Below are 22213 nucleotides of genomic sequence, written 5' to 3'. Positions count from 1 at the left end.
AATGTCCCTAATTTAAGCAAAAGGGTGGATGATATATTAAATATAAGATGAATTATGCTGTCCAAAAGAGCAATACATGTACATGATTCCACCATTTTAAGCAAATGATAGGGATGGGGAACTAAGTTAACCAGTTTGCTTGATGGCTTGACTCAATTCCTTATGTTCCTTTTTGAAATACCCTTTCAAACAACAACTTTTGTCTTGCATTATTAATTTCTTTCAACAACTTAGAATATGGTATCATACTATTTTTTAATTCGAACGAAGAAGCAATTCAACTCGATCATTATTAAACGGACTACTATTTATTTTTTTCCGATTATTCATTTAAAAAATTTATATTATTAAACCATAAAGTAAATATTACAGCTAGTTTTGGTTATAATTACTGCACTATTGAAAGCATGTACATGACTATATGAGTCAGAGCTTATTCCACAACTAGCCATGACTACACAACTTAGTTTGTATCTGAGTTGATTTCGACAAGGTTTAAATTTTGACTAAACAATTTTTTTCAATAATTTAATTGATGATTATAATAATTAATCAATTTCCCATTAATCAAATCAAGTCAAAACTTTAACTTGAAAGCGAAATTAAACTGATAATTTGCCAGCAATGAACCGCCCTCCTACTTATATATGTACGAAGGTTCTTTGATGAGTCACCTTATAGACATTTCATATTATTTTTCCATGCAATAAATAACCTGTGACCTCCCTTCTCTCTCTGAAAGGAAAAGAACTGTTCCTACACTCAAAAGAAAGCCCTTGAGAAAATCTTGCTATATAGCTTTGAATTTAATCCCCTCCTTCATTTGCTACAAACCAAAGAGTTTAACCCTTCATTCATTTGCTCTCCACAGGGTCATTAGCATCAGGTTCGGATCAGAGGTGAGAGACTAATCTATCTCCATTTTCTGTTGTTAAGCATAGATCATTTTGTCATGATTTTTAAGCATGATGCTTGCTCTTTTGGCCTGCTTTCATTTCTGAACTCTGCTATGAATAGGCTTTTGGACTCAAGCTTGAAAAGGCTTCTGAGTGTCCAGATTCTGATCTTTGAGCATTGGAAAAGGCTGAGGACATAATATCTCTGCAGAGTAACCTGATCAGTTTGTTCTAGATATGAGGAATGCTCTTCTTCCCCCAGTGTCCTCCCAGTTCTACATCATTGGTAATCATCATTTTCAAGCCTATGCAAATAGTCCCCTGAGAGTCTAAATTTATCTGCACTCAAATTTTTTTTTTGTTTCAGGAAACAATGAAGTGCAGATGCCATATCTGGATGTCCTTATGCAGATGGAAAGCAAAGGGTATATGTTCTGTCTTAAACAATGAATAGTACTTTGCATAATACCAAGCATTACCTTGATCTAATTCATATTAATTAATAGATGCAAAGGATGAGATAAAAGGGAATCATTTACATCACGTAAGCTTAGTCAATTCCATAGACGGAGAAACAGAATTAGAAGATATATTAGAAGACTGATTACTGTAGAAATTTTGAATAAGGACAGCTTAGACTTTTGCTTTGCCTCGTCTTTAATGGAAACCCTCGACTTGAAATCTGATTCAAAGCAAGAATATGTAATTGTTTTACAATTTTCCTTTTTTCTTTTCTATGCCTGAACTTAGCTCAAATTCAATGAACCATTCAATATCAAGACTCAGAAAGTACATGAGGGATACCACTCCTTTTGTCAGGAACTTGATTCATGAATGGCTATCTTTAGTTGTGAGAGGAATATTATTGATAGGAATCAACCAAATCAAATATTTTTCTTGCAGGTCAAGACCTTATATGTTGGAAAAATCCAAATTAAATAGGATGATAATGTGTTTTCCTTTTGTACGTTCTTATGCAGAAATGTCCACGGGGGTGGCTTTTCTATGGAATCCAAAATATTCAACAATGACACCCAGCTAAGAGATGGGGCCTTTGTTATTCCTTACCAATCCCATTTTAACTCTGACCTACAAGGTTTGGTTAATATCTCTATCACACTTTTTACCAATTCTAGGAATTTCTGACTTTTTCTAATTCTCAGCCTAACATCCCTCCCTTTCCATTTCTTCTATCTGTGAACATCCCTGTGACACATCTTCTGCTTAGTTCATACATGATTTTTACTTGCATAAGTAATCGAAAAATAGTAAAAAATACCTTTTGTTTGGTGTTAGATTATCAGTCTGGCAGCTCCAACTGTGACAACAATTTCCAGCAGTCTATGTCACTTACCAGCAAGCTAGCACTTCCACAATTTGAACAGGTATGTAAAATCTGGCTCCCATTAACGTTTAGACTATCAGATTAAGGAGAGTTATGCTACCACAATCTTTATTACAGCCATAGCAATCCACCTAAGACCTTCTATGGTTTTTCAATTCTCAGGACATTCAGAAGTTGCAAAATGGAAGAAAACGACCAATTGTGGTTAATGACCAAATGCCATTGAATGGAACTAGTGCTTTGAATGAGTGGAAGAAGAAGAACAAGAGAAAGAGATTACCCTCCTTTGAACAACAGCAATCTCGTCAAATTACTGAAGCAGTAACTGAAATCAAACAGTGCAGGGTATGGAACTTGCAGCTTTCTAATGAAAAAGTAAATAACAGTTTGCTACATAAGAACCTGAGAAGCAAAATCAAGTTTCAAGTTTTTCCTCCTTTTTTTCCTTTGCAGATGCATATGCCTGCAGTTAGGAGAAGCCAAAAGCTAAGTGACAAGATCACAGCTCTTCAAAAGTTGGTTTCCCCCTATGGAAAGGTCAGTTTTAAGTACTTCAAAAGAACATATTTTATTTGGTTAATGTAATATTATTGATCCAATGTCAATTCCCACAATAAAACTAATAAAATCTTTGTCTTTTGGCAAATAAATTCATTGCAGACTGACACTGCTTCAGTCCTTCAAGAGGCTTCTCTTTACATCAAACTTCTCCAAGAACAAATTCAGGTATCTATTAAACTCCTCACCTATCCAAATCAGTAAACAGTCATTTAAAACTTTCTCTAATATCTTTCCCACTTTCCCCATAGAATTTGTTTCAGATGCTGAGCAGCTCATATAACAGTCTCAGGGCTATTCACCCACAGGTAAATACCATGGGTATTAACCAACACCCTAGACATAGCCATTTTCCAGTTTCCTTGTAATTTGTCTTAACTCTTCGCATTGCCAACAGGAAATTGGAAAGAAGCAACAAGACCTAAGAAGCAGAGGGCTTTGCTTGGTTCCCATTTCATTCACCCAGAAAGTGACAAAAGAAGACCAGAAGGTTGATAGTGATTCTATATCAAGGAAAACAATCATCCCTAGAAAATTCTAATGCTACCATAATGCAAAAGCTTTGTCATATTTTAATCCCCATTATACTATATAGGAAGAAAAAAATAGATACATTTGGCTTTCCTAGTTATGATGTTGAATGAATAATCAGTGCAGCATTTATTAATTATTGAGAACTAGATTCATTTTCTTATATATATATTGTTTAATATTCTCCTATGATGTTCCATCCCTAGAGGAAGAGAAGAAATGAGGCTCATGGTACTTTTGACAAGTGAAATAACAAAAATTTTCTTAATCTTTACATGCTATTCGCTTTTTTTTTTCCCTCTTACACGATAATTTTATAACTAAAAATGAGCTAAACAATACAACCATAGAAAGGAAAATGACTGTTTCAAAGGGCTTTTGGCTAAATAAACAAAAAATCCAAGTAAAATATTTGGTGGGTAAACTGCAAAATAGCTATTCAACATAAATAAATCTGATCATGGTGGTGTCGGTCAGTCGTCGCCACCCTCAGTCGTCTTGTGATGGCGAAGGAAGCTGAGAGAGGTGGATGAGTAGAGAGAAAGGAAGAGAAAAATGAAAGTAGGTTTGTTTTATATAATGTTATTTCCATTCAACGAAATAATCAATTTTAAAAAAATCGGTAATAGATATTTCAATAGTTTTTTGAAATAATTATTTCTCGAAAATAATATAATAGAAGGGGAATGACTATGTTGACTAATAAGAAATCCTGCTTGAAATCATCACCAAGTTACCATCTCTTAGACAATTGAGGTGCACATGTTCAAATTGCTCACTGATTCAAATTTTATACACTCGCATTCAAGTCACTCGATTCCCCAATTCTGGATTTCTTCGTGCTTATGGTTAAAAATGTTTACTATGCTGGAAGAGGTTTAGCATCATCTACTAGTGGTCCATTTCCATTGTCACCCTCGTTACGAAATAACTGACGAATTCTGACGGAATATTATAACATTTCCGATAAATTTCAGATCAAATTCCGACCAGAGGCCTCTGGTTCAACGGGTGGCTTGTCAGCTTATTATCCAAGTACTAGTCCTGATGGAATACTTAGATCCTGAATATTTCCTTCAAAACTAACAACGGGATTTTGATGGAATTAAAATTGTTTGGGTTGCTATGGAATTGCTATTATGATGGTGAACAATTGGTAATGTCTTTTAACAGTTTGTCGAAAAATGTCAAAGTATTGTATCAGGATTCACACTAATTTATTTATAAAAATACATTAATATATAATTAATATGAAATTTATTATTTAATATAATAATTGTGAACCGACTGTCATGATCACAGGATAGATTAACTTATAAGATATTACTTGCTTCGATCTCGTTAACAGTTTTTATCTTATAAAAAACATTTCACAAGTGAAATGATGTGAATATTTAAATAATTCAATTGTGTCGACTGGAAATTCACGACATGCTCAGGGGACCGTGGTCCTTCGTTGGTTTAAAGCTCATACGACACCGCATTGTAACGTCAAACCTTCTTATCTGAAAAAATATACCGTCACCGTGCCACAACATGGCACGCTTGCCCACACAAAATTATACGTGGCAGCATGTAAGCCGTCTCCCTGGAACCGTCACAGTGACCATAGTCTAATTCACTCCACACGCACCTAAAGGAAAAACGTGAAAGCAAGGAAAAAAGGAGAAAAAAGAACAATAAAAGTAAAAGACTGGGTGGGCATTTTCAGGCAGTCATCGCCAACCCAAAAAATAGAGAAAAAAAATTTATCTACACATTTCTCCTTCCCTTTCGCTCTCTCTTTTTTTCTGAAGAAGCCCTAGATTTTCTCGGCCTTTTCTCGCTCTTTTCTTCGCTTTCTCGGGAAACAATGGTAAACACTCATCTCCTGTTTACTCCACTCTCTCTATCTCCTAACCTCTAAACATTCAAATTTGAATTTCTTTTTTATTTTTATTTGATACAATTTTTTTTAATTTTCGATCTGAAGAATTTGTTCCCCCACCCCCATAAAATTAGGTGCAACACTACTCCAATTTAGGGTTTGATTAGGTCCTGTTTAGTTCCCCCGATCTGATTTCAATGTTCGATTCGAACTTCACATCTGACCGTTTCGTCGATTGTGATTGCGTGTCTGATTTTCAAGCGTTGATTTTGTTATCCTCCTGCGGTTTACTTCATTTCGCAGTTTTATTTATTTTATATAGAAATTAATATATTTTTATTTCAAATTTTAGGGAATTTTATTTTATTTTGAAAGGTGTAAATTTTATGGCACATGAAAGTTATTTTAATTTTTTTTAGGCCCATCTACCTTTCCATGATAATGGCATCAAAACGTGGTCGATATTAGGCTGTTGATTCTAATTGGGACTAATTCGCTAAAAAAAAGTCCTATTTGAATTTATTGACTACAGTTAGGATTAGGGGAAATTTTAATTATCCCAAAAAAATAGAGGATATGTGAATGATGAGCTTGAGAAAATGGAAGGAATAATGTAGGCACTTGAGGCAAAGCAATTCAGAATAAAAGGAATAAATTCATGAACTTGGTAATGTTAATGGGTTGTGTCTGGTGGGAATTGGTCTTGAGGGATGGAAGGTTATTTTGAACTTTTTAGCATTATCTGGTTGTTAATGCTTTCATTCTTCAATTTGTTTAATTGTTTGATAAAGTGGGATAAATATGAAAATGGGCCTTTCCAGTTGAAGAAGTGGGTGTAAACTCTACAGTCTGAGAATCTTTTCCTTTTGGTGGGTGATGTATCCAGTTGTTAAGCTATTGGGAAAGTGCATTCGCTTACAAGTTACACCCTCTCTTAACAATGAATTAAATTGAAAGGCATTATTTTTGTGCCAAAATATGTATTTGTGTTTTCATTAAATATGCTTAGTAAGGATTCTCATTGGTACAATAGCCCCAGGTAGATTCTTAATGATTTTCGAGCTTGTATCGTTTTTGAGGATTCAGTGGTCCGCTGGCAATATGCAGTATGTTTTCTTAGTTCACTCGGTTGATGCATGATACTTGTTGAGATGGTTGTGCATGATTTGCAGGCAAACGCGGCTTCAGGAATGGCTGTGGATGATGATTGCAAGCTGAAGTTTTTAGAGCTGAAGGCTAAAAGGACTTATCGCTTCATTGTTTTCAAGATTGAGGAAAAGCAGAAGCAAGTTGTTGTTGAAAAGCTTGGTGAACCTACTGATAGCTACGAGGCTTTCACTGCTAGCCTTCCAGCTGATGAGTGTCGATATGCTGTCTATGACTTCGATTTTGTGACCGAAGAAAACTGTCAGAAGAGCAGAATTATTTTCATTGCCTGGTAACATGAAGTGTTAATGCATTTGTAATGATTTTGGCCTGTTCTGTTCAATCTTGCCGTTCATGGATCTCTGCTGAATTGTTTCACTCATCTGTTAACATTTATCGTGAAGGTCTCCTGATACATCAAAGGTAAGAAGCAAGATGATCTATGCCAGCTCCAAGGACAGGTTCAAGAGGGAATTGGACGGTATCCAGGTAGAGTTGCAAGCTACCGATCCTACTGAGATGGGTCTTGATGTCATAAAGAGCCGCACCACTTAAATGCATCACCTACTTTGCAATGGAAGTTCATACCATCTGGTTCACTTAAATGTAATGTCTATAGCAAATTTGGAACTTAGAACTTGCTTTTGATATTGGGTTGTTGTTCCTGAGTTCATACTCTTCAGTCCTTGTCTTGATTTGTTATATCTATGGATTCATATGGGGTCAGTACCCCTTTGGTGTGATATTTACTGACTCATATAGGATGGCTTGTGGGGTACCAATCTCATTGCAGTTTGAATATTGCATGCCTTCTTTCTTTATGTTGGATTGTGTATAGTACTGTTTTCTCTCTCTTCATTAGAGAGATTTTACATCAGCAATTATATAGTACTTTTTGTTGGTGCAATAATTCTCCTATGACTTGCATTTGAACAAAACAAACTGATTTGTGGCCTTGAAACGATGAAGGGAAAGGTTAGGCAATGTTTCTTATGAAAGGGGTATTCTTTGATTGTTCTTTGCCACCAAAGAAAGACTATTAGCCTGATGTCATATATTGGTGATGATAAATGCCTAACAATAGTTTCTTTTTTTTTTTTCCTTTTAAATTCATATGAAAGCTTGTTGGCTTTTGGGTCAGTCCAAGGAAATAAAGATCTTTCTTGGGTCCTAAATTTTATCCTTTCTTCAAAGCTTCAAATGGAGAGTCCTGAAAAATCTAATGGGATGTGATTTCCATTGAGGAATTGCAATCGTAACATATTTTTTAGAAGTGGAATTATTCTTTCCTAGAAATGAAAAGTTTAAAAGTGGAAAATGTTTTGTGAGATATTATTTATTAAAAAAATAAGCAAAATTCTCATGCAACAATCTTTTTTTGGTTTCTCAATAAAAATAAGTTATGAATTTAAATTTATTCACTCGTTAAAATAAAATTGCGTAAATTTTACCTACATTTTTAACGGTTTTAATTCACAAAAAGATTATAGTATTAATTTTATTTAATGAAATTATTAAAATATTCATAATTCAAAATTTTACATATTTGTCTAAATTTAAAGATATTTTGACAATTTTATTAAGAAAAATGAACAATGTAATTTTGTGAGAACAAGATTTATCCACAAAGAATTAATTAGAAAAAGAGTGAAGAAAAAACCAAATGTTATACAAAATAAATTGAAACCCATGAAAGATGTAAGTAGAGTTTACATAATAAAATGAATACGAGATTCATGCAGAGATCAATAATTTTAAGGATATAATACCTTCATCTGGATTAAAAACTCAAAAAATATTTTTTTTAAAAAAAATCTTAAAAAACCATGCTCTTTTTCATTTTTTTTATTACAATTATCTTTGATTTTTACCATTGGCCCATGCTACTCTAACCCATGAACTCCCTCTGGTGAGCTACTCGTCACCTAAACATAAACCGAGAACAAAAAACGCACGATGCCGTTTTCAAAATTCGAGCTACGTGCTCTTTCCACCTTAAAACAACACAGTTCCAAACGTTGACGAAATCCCAAAACTCGAACATCTCAATTTCCCAGGTAAATTAAACTCCTCCATATATACGTATACATATACGTATACATACGTATATAAAGTCTTGCCCTTTTCCTTTTCTTGTTGTTTGGTACATTGGATTCATTTTGTTCTTATGATCTGAATTTACGTTAATTCCGTCGTGTTCTTTTTCCAGAGTCTGGTGGTTTTATTCTATAATCTGTTCGAAGAAATGAGTTTGAATAGAAGCAGGAGCCCGCCACATGGCAAGAGGTTCCGAAGCATCGAACGTGTCTCCTACCGTGACGCACCTCACTCCAGGGACCGTCGGAATCATCGGTATGAAATTACCTTTTCGATTGTTTTAAGGTTATTTAGAATCTATTGTTTCACCATAATTTGTTAGGTTAGGCATAATTTTGAGGCAAGATGGTAAAAGAAGCTGTTGAGGATTTGAAATGCAAGGATCGGGGCAAGGTATTGCTGAAAGTATCGGCTCTGATATGAGATTAAATGGGTTTCTGCAGCCATTTCTGCTTGGTGGGTTAAGGATTTAGTCAAGGATCTCTTTGTTTTGATGGTGAAGGGTACCCGCAATAAGAACCCTAAGTTGGATGACTGTCTAAACTTGGCTGAACACTTTGGGGTTGTTGCTGTGATGCATAAGAATTCGTCAATTGGAAAAGACAGGTCATTGTGAGAAAGCAAAGATTTGACAGAGTGATTTTAAGAGATAATGGTTGTATGATGTTTACTGAGAAGTGATCTCGAAACTGCAAATTTTCTTACTTTATCTAGTTCTTCACTGCAAATAATTTCACTGTGAGCACCTTGTTTATGTGATATTCGTGCTGCAGGGGAGCGGGGTTTTCCCTGTTTCTAGTTCGTTTGTATTCTCACCTCTGGTGTAAGTCCCAAGCTAGTAAAGGGTACTATCCAAATGGGTGGATTCTAGTATTTAAAGATGATATCAATTGAATTGTTCTGCAAAACAGACCAATTCATTTTTACTATTGTAAAATTTATGGCTCAAACTTTTGAGACTCAGGTTGGGCTAATATTTGCAGCTTTTCTCATTGTCTAACCCTTGTCAGACAGTTTATTTCTGCATGCTTATAAGTTTTTCTTTTGTCTTTGATAACCCTGGTTTTGTTTCTCAGGCAAGATTATTTGTGCAATAAGTGTAAGCGACCTGGACATTTTGCAAGGGAATGTCCAAATATGACTGTGTGCAACAACTGCAGGCTTCCTGGGTGAGATGAATTCATCCTCATTTAATTAATGTAGAACCTTTCACTTAGCCAAAAAGAAAATGGTATAACCTTCCATGTTAAGTTTTAGCTCATTTCTTGAACCGTGATTGTCAGTTTTGATCTGTTTGCTTCTTTTCCTTATGTTGTTGTAGTCACGTCGCTGCTGAATGCAACTCAACCACTATGTGTTGGAACTGTAAGGAGCCAGGGCATCTTGCCAACCAATGTCCCAATGAGCCCGTTTGCCATATGTGTGGCAATGTGGGTCACTTAGCTCGTGATTGCATAAATCCCGGACTTCCTGCTCATGATGCAAGACTCTGCAACAACTGCTACAAGCAAGGCCACATCGCTGCTGACTGTACTAACGAGAAGGCTTGCAACAACTGTCGTAAAACCGGTCACCTTGCTCGGGACTGCCTTTATGAGCCAGTTTGCAACATTTGCAATATATCAGGTCATGTAGCCCGACACTGTACTAAGTCAAGTTTGTCATCAGACATGGGAAGCCCTTTCCAAAACATTATTTGCCGCAACTGTGGCCAGCCAGGCCATATCAGCCGTGACTGTGTGTCCATTGTCATATGCAATAACTGTCATGGGAGAGGTCATCTTCATTATGAGTGCCCTTCAGCCAGGATGTATGACTGTCTTGGTGTACGTAGGTATTAACTACTATTAACTAACCGATGGTTTTGATAGGATTCACTTTTTAGCATACCTTGGTTTGACGTGTTACAATTTGATTCTGAATTGATTTATTATTCAGGTAATGCCCCATTGCTGTTCTAGCCCATGTTCTATCTAAAAGTTGAAAAGAAACAGGGTTTTACCCATCAAGGCGGCTCCAAGAAATCAATATCTAGTATAATTCTAACAGAATTTACAAAGAAACAGTGGAAGGTATGATGGCCCATCAAGGCGACAAATTATATTATAAATCTGATACGATAAAATAATTTAACAGTCAGCACATTCTTTGATTCATTTATGACTTTTTCTCTCCTAATGCCTATATGGAAAAGAGGAAGAAGGCAAGAAATCTTAATTAAGAGACTAAGAAATGTGCACCTTGGAGAAGCAGGAGAAGACCAGCACGGCAGCACCGTCTAAACCCTACACTGATCGATGCTATGAGGTCAGCCCTGAGCCAAGTCTTGGCTGACCCTAGCTCTCACTCTTCCTCAGCTCTCATTACTATAACTCAAGGCTAGTTCTTTTCCCCTGGCTATGATCTTGCATGGGCACGTTCCTCCCCGACCAACTTCGTCTCATGTCATTCGGGTTCGACGCTCTGATGACTGAACTCCTCTCCTTTCCCATGCCTACCGTTGCTGCTGTCACGGGCCATGCTTGGCTGCTGGGTTCATGTTGGCATTGAGCCACTCTTTAAAGTTTTTTTTTTTTAATTTTAATTTTTTTATTCTAATCATGGTTCACTAAACAAACATTTTAAGACACAATTTTCACGTATTTATCTTTCTTTCTTTCTTTCTTTCTTTTTGAGTCTTTAAATTCTGCAATAACTCAACCAAGACAACATAATAATGATAAAGGGAATAATAATTTTAGAATAAGAAAACAATTTTATTACGAAAACTTAAACCTTATAATAGTGTTTAAATAATAAATTTCGTCTATGTATTATCAAAGCATTGAATTTAATATCTCTATTATAATTCGTATAAATTGTGTTCATATGCTTTCAAAATTGATTAGCTTTACATCAATCATTAACACCATCAAGTCCCTTCCATTAAATTTATTAAATGCATTAACCATTTGATATTGTATAAGCGTGGACTAAAAGAATAATTATAAAAATAATTATATTATATATATAAAGTTTAATATATAACAATTAAAAAAATTTAAAATTGAAAGGTGGCGTGTATCACGACCTTAGCTCCATTGATAAAGGTTAACTTTAAAAAATTATTATATATAATATAATTGATTTATCCAAATGTTTGCATTGATCCTAACGTCACCCTTTGATGTGAAATCCTACATTAAAAATTCAAAAGGAAAAATCCTATTCAAAAAATTAAAAAAATAAAAATTCAAAAGGAAAAGCATCCAAAATACTAATCAAAGTATCAACCACTGCTTAAAAAGATAAAATGCTTTTGACTTTAGTGTTTGTGGACAAACTATACACGGCAAAGTTGATTGCTACCAAAACATTGGCAAGAAAAGTTCTTTTGTTCTTTACTAAAAAATTCTCACTTTGTAATTATATATTTTAATGCAAAAAAAAATACTCAAAATTTAAATTTTTATCCATTTTTTTCTTTTGGCACATATAAAAGGTTAAAAAAATTAATTTTAAGCTTCAATTTTTCTTAAAAAAAGTAACAAAAGCGAAATCAAACTTAAATGGTTTTCTTTTTGAATAAATATCATCTAATTTTTATGCTTGACAATTTTATTTTTTAAAAAATTATTTTTTGTAACATTTCGTCCCTTGGGATGTTGATTAAACTAGAACGATATTAGAAATTTAAAAAAAAAAATTGTGATAATTGATGATATGGGAAAGCATAGGAGATTGAATGAGAATGTGCAAACTAAAAATAATATTTTAATATTAAAATAACAATAGAAATAGAATAAATAAATAAAATATTAAAAACTGATTTTGAAGAGATAGGTTCGACCTAAGTGGGAGAATGAGATATTTATAAATTGAAGAATTTTAGCATAGGAAAATTTTTAGGGTGGTGGTCGAAAAAAGAGTTGAGGGACTAAATCATAAATAATGAAAAGTTAGAAGACTAATGAGCAATTAATCCAACATATTTAGTTATTTATTTATTTGTATTTCTTCCACACTAATGCCATATTGTTTGCCGAATATATATGCAAATAGGGATAAGAATTACAAAAGTGTATACATGAATATATATATATATATATATATATATATAATTTACTAGTTGTAAGTAAAATTGCAATATTAAAAATATAAAAGAATTTGAAATTCAAGTGGTGAATAGATGACACATAAGAAAATTTATATGTACCTGAAAAATAAAATATAATATTTGTGAAAAAAAATTTAATATGTATATATATTATATAATGACTAGTGTAATAAGTAAATGAAATACAAGAACCAACAAAACCATGCCACGTATGGCCCGCCACTACAGGGCCTTATAATGCATGCAACGTCAACGATGCGTGCAAGTCGGGGAAACACGTGGGCCTCAGGTGATAAAAAATTAATTAATTAGATTGAAAAAATCAGATTGGAAAACACTTTTGACTGGAGACTGCGCCCATTACTTCCAACTATCAGGATCTGCCCTTTTCTCCCTGTGAAACCCGATCACTCCCAAACAAATATTCAAGAATTTTGAGCTCCCAATACTGCCTTGTAGTTGGGGAAAGGGCTGAAAAACGAAATTGAAAGAGAAGGGAAAAGAGGTAAGCGTCTCCTCAATTTTAAAGTTCAAGCTAATGTAACTTGGATTTTCGTAACCAGTGCTTATCAAACCATCTTTGAAGGATTATAAGCTCCACAATGGAATCTTGGGGTTGGGAAATTTGCTGAAGAAGTAAGAAATTATTAGTTTTAGACATTATATTAAAATTAATCGGTTAAAAGTTTTCAAATTGTTTGTGATAGCCATTGGTGCCTCGGGTTGAAAGCTTGCTGGAGATTGTGGTTAAGGTGGGGTTAAGCCGTAAAGGTAAGAGACTTGGGCTTTAATTATTAACTCTTTACTATATTTTGTTGCTGGTTGAAAGAGAATTTTTAGATGAGCTTGAGATTAACAAATTGTATTATAATAATTATTGCAAAGAAGTTGCTAAAGAAAAAGATGAGCTTGCTGGAAATTTGAATTTAATGTCTTGAATTAGAGGTTTCCGGTGGAGTTATTGGGTTCTTGGAGGTAAGGAAAATGAATATAGTTAATTGGTGTGTAGTTTCAATGTTGAAATGCTAGTTAGAAGCTAGTAAGAAATTATTGAAATTAAGCTTGAATGTTGTGTGAATTAATATGCAGATTCGGCCTAGAAAACTTTTGGAGGATTGTTGAGAAGATGAATTGAAACCTTAAAAAGAGAGTTGGACAAGGAAGAGAATTAAGCTGCTGAAAAGTTATTAGAAGTCTAGAAATAAAGGCTTGTTTGAGCCAAATTGGAACTGTCAACGGTGAGTGATTTAGGTATGGATATGTGGAATATAAGTGCAATGTTGAAATGTTAAATACAAATTAGTATAAATCGTTTGGAAATTGAGCTAGAGTATTGGATATTTGAATATACAGATTCAAGTAGGAGACTTTAAAAGCTTGCTGAAATTTTTTTTGGTGAAATTACATAAAGTTAAAGGAGCGGTCAGTATTATTGGTGAGAATTACCACCAATTGAGGTGAGAATTACTATTGAATATCGAGCACGATCATATCAAGTTTACTAGATATGCCCACTATTAGAAATTATTCTATTGTGTTGAGTGAGATACTGGTATTTGAATGAACTTGGGTTGCATGAGCAATTAGTGACTAAGGATGATCACTAAAGCTGTTTTTATCTTTTGTTTTTGTGGGCATATTAAAACTATTAGGTTGCTTCACAAATGGGAAACAAGTCCTTGAAATATGATGAGATTTTATTATGTTTTGAGGCATTCAAAATTGTATGTATTACACTCTCTCGTTTGAAGGCCCTAGAGTGGCTATTAATGAGTTTTCTAATCTGCCTTGGTGGCAATTTTTATGATGCTTGAGTGAAATATTTTAACTATGCCATGCTCATTGATTTTCGTACGTGAACTTGCTATTTTAATGTTAACTGATTTTATGATGAACTTGGTTATATATCGCTCACGGCTTTCATGATTTAAACATGCATACATGCCTTCTAAGCTTATGATTGAAAGGATTATACGCATTTGAAATTCCATTGGATTATTTTCTTGGGTAAACCTAGGTCTTGTTACCACACCAGATTTGTGTGGTCTTTGTGCACAAAGGAGCGATTATTGATGATTGATATTTGATAATAAAGAGGGACTTGAAGCCCTAACTGATATTTGGTGACGTAGAGAGTTCCCACAAGTAGGTAAAGGAAACTTGAAGCCTCAGCTCATATTTGGTGCTGTGGGGAGTTCTCACGAGTAGGTAAAGGGAGACCTAAAGCCCCGATTTGATATTTGGTTCGTGAGGAGTCCCTCGATTAGGTGGTGATGTTATTGATATGAGAGAGAGAGCCTAAGGGTTATACTAGACTTACCTGAGGATACCCTAATTGATATATTTTTATTAATTGAGCATGGCATTACTATTATACTTGCTTTGAAAAAAAAAATCATGGTTGTGATTTAATTGTTTGCATGACATAATGAAAGTTTACTATACTTGAGATTGTCATGGTTGAATGATTTTATCGAGCATGAGATTTTTACATTGCACAAGTGATTAAAAAATGAATTTGAAATTAAACTCAAACATCTTTTATTGATTTGTACATGATTTATTAACTCTGTAAATAGTTTATCTCATCATACATATATATTATCATTATGCTTTTATCAAAAGCTTTACCTTAATGCTTGCTTCGCTTCTTGTCTACTTACTAAGTATGAAAGACTCACCCCAATTAGTTGACAATGGCAAATAAGAGAATTAATTGGGAGCAGCTATGATGAGGGGATTTCAGCTTGCTGCATAGGTAATTGGTGTCTTGCGGCACTTCCTTGTGTCACTTCGCTGTCTAGATGTCAAGTTGTCTACTATTTTTAAATAAAGTGATGAATTTATAAAACTCTTTTGAGCCGAGGCCCTTGAATACTATTTGATTAACTTTAAATGGTGTAATGTTTGAAGGTCTACATTTTAAGACATGTTGTATATATTTTAAATCTCTTGTTAAGAATTTTTATGAGCATTTAAGAATTAAATTTGCAATTTTGGTTGTATAGCATTGTTAGTATATGATAAAGGAAAGAATATATTTGGTGAGATTGATACATTTAGAAGGCTTGTTGGGTTGTGTAGGCTTGTCTACATGACTTATGCACCGATAACAATCGTCGGAGTGGGTCGTTACAATCTTGGTATTAGAGCCCTAGGTTTAAATCGAGTCTTAGGAATTCTTGAGTTTATCAGCAGAGTGTTGGGACTAGTGTAGAGTCTTGTCCGTGGTCCGTGATTGCAACACGAATTATGGATAGGAGGTTGCATGAACTCCCAAGTCTTAGTAAGCCACCCATCATTAGTAAAGAAATGTGAAATTGCTGGTAAGGCTCATCTGGAGAAAGATGACATGAGCCACCATTAGAAAGATTTTAGAGCTGGACGCTCCTTACGAAAGGTTAATGGAACGACTTACAATTACGACTAAGGGTCGTGGCTGATGAAGCGAGACTAATAGGTTTGCTAGAGCTTATTCATCCCGTGAAGTAATAATTATAGCCCATGGCAGTGAATTTGAAAGTTGGGTTGATTGGTAAGGACCAACAATGAGTTTGCTAATTAAGTAAAGGTTGAGTTCTTGCACAAAATTTTATTTCTGTTCTTGCGAACGCAATGGTGGGCATTGGTTAACATGATTAACTCAAGGATTGTAAATCCGAGTACTAAGGGAGGTATAACACGATATTCTTGTGGATGAGAATTGTTGGGGGATATATGCGTGATGAGCATGGAAGGGTTAAAGCAACAGGCCATCAGTCAAGTGGCTGTAAGGAAATGGTAAGCTCTAAACGGCTATGTATTATGAAATATCTAATGCCTACATGAGGCAAGAGCATGAGGTGGTGTTATGCATGTTGTGAGATCACATGCACTTTATAGACAGACATATAATGGAGGGGGTTTACCCTGATTAATAAATTAATGTCTAAAGGCTAGGTTAGAGATCAAGCATGCCTTAACATAAATGTTGGATATTATTATTTGGAGGGCCAAACATATACTTGATTACTGATGAGGTCAATAGGTTGACTAACGAAGAAATATGAATATTGATGCCAGGTCACGCATTAAATTATAGAATGTTGAGAGCCACTGTAGAATGTTTATAACACTTGATAATTGTTTTGAGAACTCCTTGCGTGCTGTTTTTGTGTAAAAGACGTATAGAGCAATAATAAATTGCATAATTCTGATTTAAATTTAAGTGACTTTGGATATTGCAAAAGAATTATGGCATGTTTTTTGAAGTTAATGAGATGGCATATATGGCCAGCTTGATTTAAGTGAACTGTGCTTCATTGAAAGCTTTACGACTTACCTTAAATCTATGATTTAAAATTGATAGTTCTTTAATTAAAACATATATTGATATTTTTGGGTGAAACTTTCAGAGACTTTGATGATATTATGATTATGGGGTCGATGTGGGTAGTGCCCGGGATTTGCTGTTGATGATTGTGAGGAGTCCCACACGTTATAGTTAGGTCTCCTGAGTCAGAACACACCTTAGACATTTCTGACATTATCATGGAGCATGGTGATTATTAACTTAAGCTTTGGAATTCATGTTTGGATTTGACTTAAATACTAATAATAAGTATTTGTACACGCCATATTTTATACCTTGAGTTTTAGCTGGTTTTGGAAGTTACCATGATCTTAAACTTGTACTTAAGTGTTGTTGGCACACTTATGTCTTTAAATAAGATTTGGGATGGTGTGAAATATGTAACATTGAGCAATTTGAACATTTTGGCATGAGAATGGCATACCTCACATAAGAGTTATGTATGGATTTTTAGCAACATTGAACTCCTTAATATCATGGAATGCTTTGAAATACATGATTTGGTTTACTTACAAATACCACAGCATGCTTTGAATTTATTACAATTTGAAAATTTATTATGGCTGGATTTTTGTGTATACTGATATTGGTACTTATATAGCATAATACTAATTTCAAATGGAATTACAATATCATACTTGCATGATTAAGTTGCTTCTTGATTTTGAAGGCCAATTTGTGGTTATATCACTCTAAGTATGAAGTTTGAAATTCAATAATTGTATTGATGTTAAGGAATGCTCTAGTGGAGTCTTATTCATGAGCCTGCTATTGCAAGCATACTACAATGATTAAAGAAAGATAGTATTTCATAAGTATACTTGGTGGATTTCGGAAATTATAAAACTGATGAAAGAGATCACTGATGGAAACTTGTTGGAATCTAAGTGTACAATGTTAGGACACGCATCAAGTCAAATGTTCAGAATCTAGATTCAATTATGGGAAGTGGTGGTAATGGAAATAACTTATGCCAAAGGCATCGGAAAAGCCTTGATGAAGGCTAGGAGAGAATTGACGTGAGATTTGGATAATAAGTGAATAAATGTGGATAAATTACTACACTATCAGTATATAGGCCAAGGCTTAACAATGTTAAAAGAATATGGCTAGTAATAAGATAATGCCAAGTATGTGGCGCACTAAAAACTTATGTGTATGATATAAGGTGTTAGTACATAAGTATACATTTGAAGGTTTTTAAAAAAAAAACATGAAAAGCTTAGAGAATGATGTGCTAAGTTGTATATTGCAAGTCTAATAATGTGATTATGCTTGAACTTTATGAGTTCATAAATGATGGTGTTTAGTAACCTGAATTATAAGTAAAAAAAAGAAAAGTGTTTAAATGTCTTGAGGAGGATGTGTCGAATTGATATGCAGCAAATATATATATATATATATATATATGATCAATGCTTATTGATATGAATTGGCGATTTGAGATTTACTAAGGGCCATATCACTTGTGTTACATGCCATATGAATATATATAATGTGTGCATGGTTATATTTGTGTGCTGGGGGGCCTAGTAGTTGAACTATAGGTCATGAGGCTATATTTTGTGATGTTTAGACTTGAGATATGATCAATGCTTATTGATGTGAATTGGTGAATTGAGATTTACTAAGGGCCATATCACCTATGTTACATGCCATATGAATATATATGATGTGTGAATGGTCATATTTGTGTGCTGAGGGGCCTAATAATTGAGTTGTAGGTCATGTGGTTATAATTTGTGATGTTTATACTTGATAAGGTACACAAATATGTGAAGTGTGAATATGCTGGCATGGTTATAGTTTTAATTTAAACAAAAGATTTGAAGCAGCCTTGGTGAGGGGAAGCATAGGTAATTGGCATCTGATAGCACTTCCCTTGGGTCACTTTGTTGTCTAGATGTCAAGTTGTCTACTGTTTTTAAATAAAGTGATGTATTCATAAAACTTTTTTAGGCCAAAGCTTTTGGATACTGTTTGATTAACTTTAAATGGTGTAATGTTTGAAGGTTTACATTTTAAGACTTGTTATACATTTATTTTAAATCTCATGTTAAGAATTTTTATTAGTATTTAATAATTAAATTTGCAATTCTGGTTATATAGCATTGTTAGTATATGATAAAGGAAAGAATTTATTTGGTGAGATTAATATATTTACAAGGTTTGTAATGTTGTGTAAGCTTGCCTATATGACTTATGCATCAGTAACGGTCATAGGGGTGGGTCGTGACACCTTTGGTCATTATATTAGGAAATTAATGATATAATATTTAAATTTTTTTTAAATTATTTATAAAAAATTAAATAAATTTATATTTTTTATTATATTTAGCTAAATTTTTATACTTTTATTTTAATTCAAATAAATTTTTACAAGCGGAATTGTTGTTAATTAAAACATCATTTGTCTTTTTTTTTTATATCACTTGACATGTCGACATATTATAATAGATTGATAATATAACATATTAACATAATTTGTGATTTTTTTACTTTTCACGTCAACATCATATAAATATAAAATGACAATTAGTCAATTGATAATTATAATAAAAATATAAATATAAATATAAACATTAAAAAAAAGAAAAGGAATTTGGATTAGGTCAAATAATCAGTGCAATGTAATCAAAATCTCGAGTATGAAATTTTTAAGTATTTTAAATTTTCTCAAAATATCATTTTCATAATATGTTGAAAAAAGAAATGTATTAACTGTTCAAAAGATAGTAGAAACAAACAAGAGTGATTAAAGATATTGTTATTCTGATTTCGTTTTTAAGTTCATGTTGTTCAAAAGATAGTAGAAACAAACAAGAGTGATTAAAGATATTGTTATTTTGATTTCGTTTTCAAGTTCATGTTGTTTTTTTGTATTTAAAGTGCAACATTGTAATTCTTTCATCACAAATGTCTCAATTCCTTATTCAGAAACGGAACAAGGTTTTGGCAAAGAGCAAATCAGAAGAAGAAAAAATGTGCATGTGCACGGTAGAGAAGAAAGGTAACTTGTTCATTTTAACTTTGACCGGAGAAGACGAGCATCGTCTAAACCCAACTCGAATCGATGCAATCCGTTCAGCACTGAACCGAATTCGATCTGACTCCACCTCTCACTCTTGTTCGGCTCTCATCACCACCGCTCAAGGGAAGTTCTTTTCCAACGGCTATGATCTCGCCTGGGCTGGCTCTTCACCAGACAAGATCCGTTTGATGTCTTCCAAGCTTCGAGCACTCGTCGCCGATTTAATCTCTTTTCCTATGCCTACCATCGCTGCCGTCACTGGCCACGCCTGTGCTGGCGGATTCATCTTGGCTTTTAGCCATGACTATGTTGTTATGAGAAAAGATCGAGGGTTTTTGTACATGAGTGAAATGGATATCGGGCTTAAGATTCCAGCTTGGTTCATGGCCCTTATAAGGTGATTCTATATTTCAAAAACTTTTTTCACCCTTATACGTATATCTCCAATGAATATTAGTATATATATATATATATATATATATATATATATATATATATATATTATTTTATTTTATTTTTCTTTATCATTAGCTGCAAGATCGGCGACCCTGTGGTACGACGGGAGGTGGTGCTGAAAGCGAAGAAGTTGACGGCGGAGCAAGGAGTGAAGAGGGGGATTGTCGACGCGGCGTATGATTCTGCAGAGGAAACGGTGAAAGGGGCGATTGAATTGGGAGAAAAATTAACTCAAAAAGGATGGAACAATCAAGTTTATAGTGAAAATAGGAAGCAGCTTTATAAAGAGATTTTGGATCAGCTTGGCGTCGATGAAACCACTGATGATTTGAACAAAGTCTCAATTGCAGCCTCCAAACTGTAGCATAATTTCCAATGTGGTTAGAGAAATTAAAGAAATATTTGTCATAATTTAAGATTAATTTTAATTAAAGTTTGTATTCATATTTCTTCTTTTATTAATTTTGGTTATTATAATATAAGTAAGTAGAAAAAAATAATTTTTTGTGATTTAAGATAAATTTGGATATGTAAACAAGTGAAAAGAATTATTGTGTATTAATGAAGCAAGAGTATGTTTGCAAATAATATAACAAAGCATGAATTAATGAAATGAATGTTTGGGAATTCAAAATAGTTAATGGTTGGGTCAAAATTGGCAAAATAGAAAAAAAAAAGTTGATTGGCCTTTTTTATCCTTGAATGAAATGCCAAGCAATGGTATTAATTTATATTTACAATTTGTAAAATCTATGTCTATATTATATAATAAAAGTGAGTTCAAATTGAGATAATTGGTTGACATATGATGCCCTTAATTGAGTGACATGTGACACTGAATTGAGAAGGGAGGGAGCTAGGTTAGGATTTGAAAGGCTTTTTTGTAGTTTTTTATTCTGTCGAGGGCTTCTTTGGTAGTTTTTTATTCTGTCGAGGGCTTTGTGGTCTTTTCTCTTAGTTTCGTTGTCCAGAAATTTTTTTTCCTCTTCTCTTTTTCTCTTTCATTTTTCTCTCTTTCTTTCTTCCAAACGTTGCTTTTCCTTTCTCTTTCTTTTTGCTCTTGCTTATGGGGATAATTGGTTGACATATGGTGGCCTTGATTGAGTGACACGTGGCATTCAATTGAGAAGAAAAGGTGCTAGGTTCGGAGTTGAAAGGCCTTTTTGTAGTGTTTTATTCTATTGAGGGTTTTGTGGTCTTTTCCCTTGGTTTGGCTGTACGAAAACTTCTCTTTTCCTCTTTAGTTTTTTTCTCTTTCTTTCTTTTGATCAGTGCTTTTCTTTTCTCTTTCTTTCTACAGCTTTCAATCTTGTTTTAATAAAAAGAGAAGAAAAGAAATTGATGTACTTTTCTTGAAAAAATTTAACCCTCACTTCTCTTTTTCTTATCCAAACTTTACCGTATCTTTCTTCTTCTCTCTTATTATTGACTAAATTTTTTTAAAAAAAGTAGCCATTAATTTTAAGAAGAAAAAAGAAAAAATCGATTGTCATTTTATAGTCTAGCATTCTATATCTTGTCTACTCAAAATTCAAGTTGAAAGCATACTTGAAGAATAAGTGATAAACTTGTTTAATCGAAAAATCATTCATTGGTATGGTAGTGTCAAAAAATAAAAATCTCAAAATAAAATGTATGTTTTTTCTTACTTAATAGATTCTTAATTTTTTTTTAAGATGTGATTATGTTACTTGCAATAAGAATGATGTTTGTTTCCGCTTGTGTAATAGGATTGCTTGCTTCCTTTATAAAAGAAATTTTTTAAAATCCATACTTTATACAATCATTTCAATCTATTAAGATCTAACTCCAACACTCCATTCATCCTTAACTGACTAA

At 33.5% G+C, this 22213-nt stretch overlaps 4 protein-coding genes across 12 annotated transcripts; all 4 read left to right on the top strand.

Annotated features, from left to right (window-relative positions):
* Positions 1 to 709: 709 nt before the first annotated feature.
* Positions 710 to 3505, top strand: LOC18586140 (uncharacterized). The gene is made up of 10 exons (XM_018129552.2): positions 710 to 899; positions 1018 to 1182; positions 1264 to 1321; positions 1877 to 1992; positions 2193 to 2281; positions 2404 to 2586; positions 2695 to 2778; positions 2902 to 2967; positions 3051 to 3107; positions 3197 to 3505. The coding sequence occupies exons 2-10, from the start codon at positions 1134 to 1136 to the stop codon at positions 3338 to 3340; spliced, it is 846 nt and encodes a 281-aa protein (XP_017985041.2). The 5' UTR covers positions 710 to 899; positions 1018 to 1133; the 3' UTR covers positions 3341 to 3505.
* Positions 3506 to 4971: 1466 nt separating this feature from the next.
* On the top strand, positions 4972 to 7086 carry LOC108663822 (actin-depolymerizing factor 2-like). The gene is made up of 3 exons (XM_018129553.2): positions 4972 to 5185; positions 6370 to 6635; positions 6748 to 7086. The coding sequence occupies exons 1-3, from the start codon at positions 5183 to 5185 to the stop codon at positions 6896 to 6898; spliced, it is 420 nt and encodes a 139-aa protein (XP_017985042.1). The 5' UTR covers positions 4972 to 5182; the 3' UTR covers positions 6899 to 7086.
* Positions 7087 to 8239: 1153 nt separating this feature from the next.
* LOC18586139 (uncharacterized) lies at positions 8240 to 11041 on the top strand. 2 transcript variants are annotated; one of them, XM_007009349.3, is made up of 5 exons: positions 8240 to 8400; positions 8553 to 8695; positions 9517 to 9609; positions 9762 to 10274; positions 10379 to 11041. In XM_007009349.3, the coding sequence occupies exons 2-5, from the start codon at positions 8589 to 8591 to the stop codon at positions 10380 to 10382; spliced, it is 717 nt and encodes a 238-aa protein (XP_007009411.3). In that variant the 5' UTR covers positions 8240 to 8400; positions 8553 to 8588; the 3' UTR covers positions 10383 to 11041. The 2 variants fall into 2 exon arrangements, with proteins under 2 accessions (XP_007009411.3, XP_017984108.2); XM_018128619.2 differs by lacking the exon at positions 10379 to 11041 and having other exon boundaries at positions 9762 to 10350.
* Positions 11042 to 12861: 1820 nt separating this feature from the next.
* Positions 12862 to 20818, top strand: ECI1 (delta(3), delta(2)-enoyl CoA isomerase 1). 8 transcript variants are annotated; one of them, XM_088802551.1, is made up of 7 exons: positions 12862 to 13041; positions 13123 to 13172; positions 13244 to 13307; positions 13626 to 13774; positions 13890 to 13993; positions 19825 to 20315; positions 20450 to 20818. In XM_088802551.1, the coding sequence occupies exons 6-7, from the start codon at positions 19870 to 19872 to the stop codon at positions 20736 to 20738; spliced, it is 735 nt and encodes a 244-aa protein (XP_088658677.1). In that variant the 5' UTR covers positions 12862 to 13041; positions 13123 to 13172; positions 13244 to 13307; positions 13626 to 13774; positions 13890 to 13993; positions 19825 to 19869; the 3' UTR covers positions 20739 to 20818. The 8 variants fall into 8 exon arrangements, with proteins under 8 accessions (XP_088658677.1, XP_017985029.2, XP_017985030.2 ...); XM_018129540.2 differs by lacking the exon at positions 13123 to 13172; XM_018129541.2 differs by lacking the exons at positions 13123 to 13172; positions 13890 to 13993.
* The last annotated feature ends 1395 nt before the right edge of the window (positions 20819 to 22213 follow it).

This window comes from Theobroma cacao, chromosome 10 (genome assembly GCF_053813885.1).
Source record: "Theobroma cacao isolate CCN51 chromosome 10, ASM5381388v1, whole genome shotgun sequence".
Taxonomy (NCBI): Eukaryota; Viridiplantae; Streptophyta; class Magnoliopsida; order Malvales; family Malvaceae; genus Theobroma; species Theobroma cacao.
The sequence above is the reverse complement of the archived record's forward strand: the minus strand, read 5'-3'. Positions and strand labels throughout refer to the sequence as shown.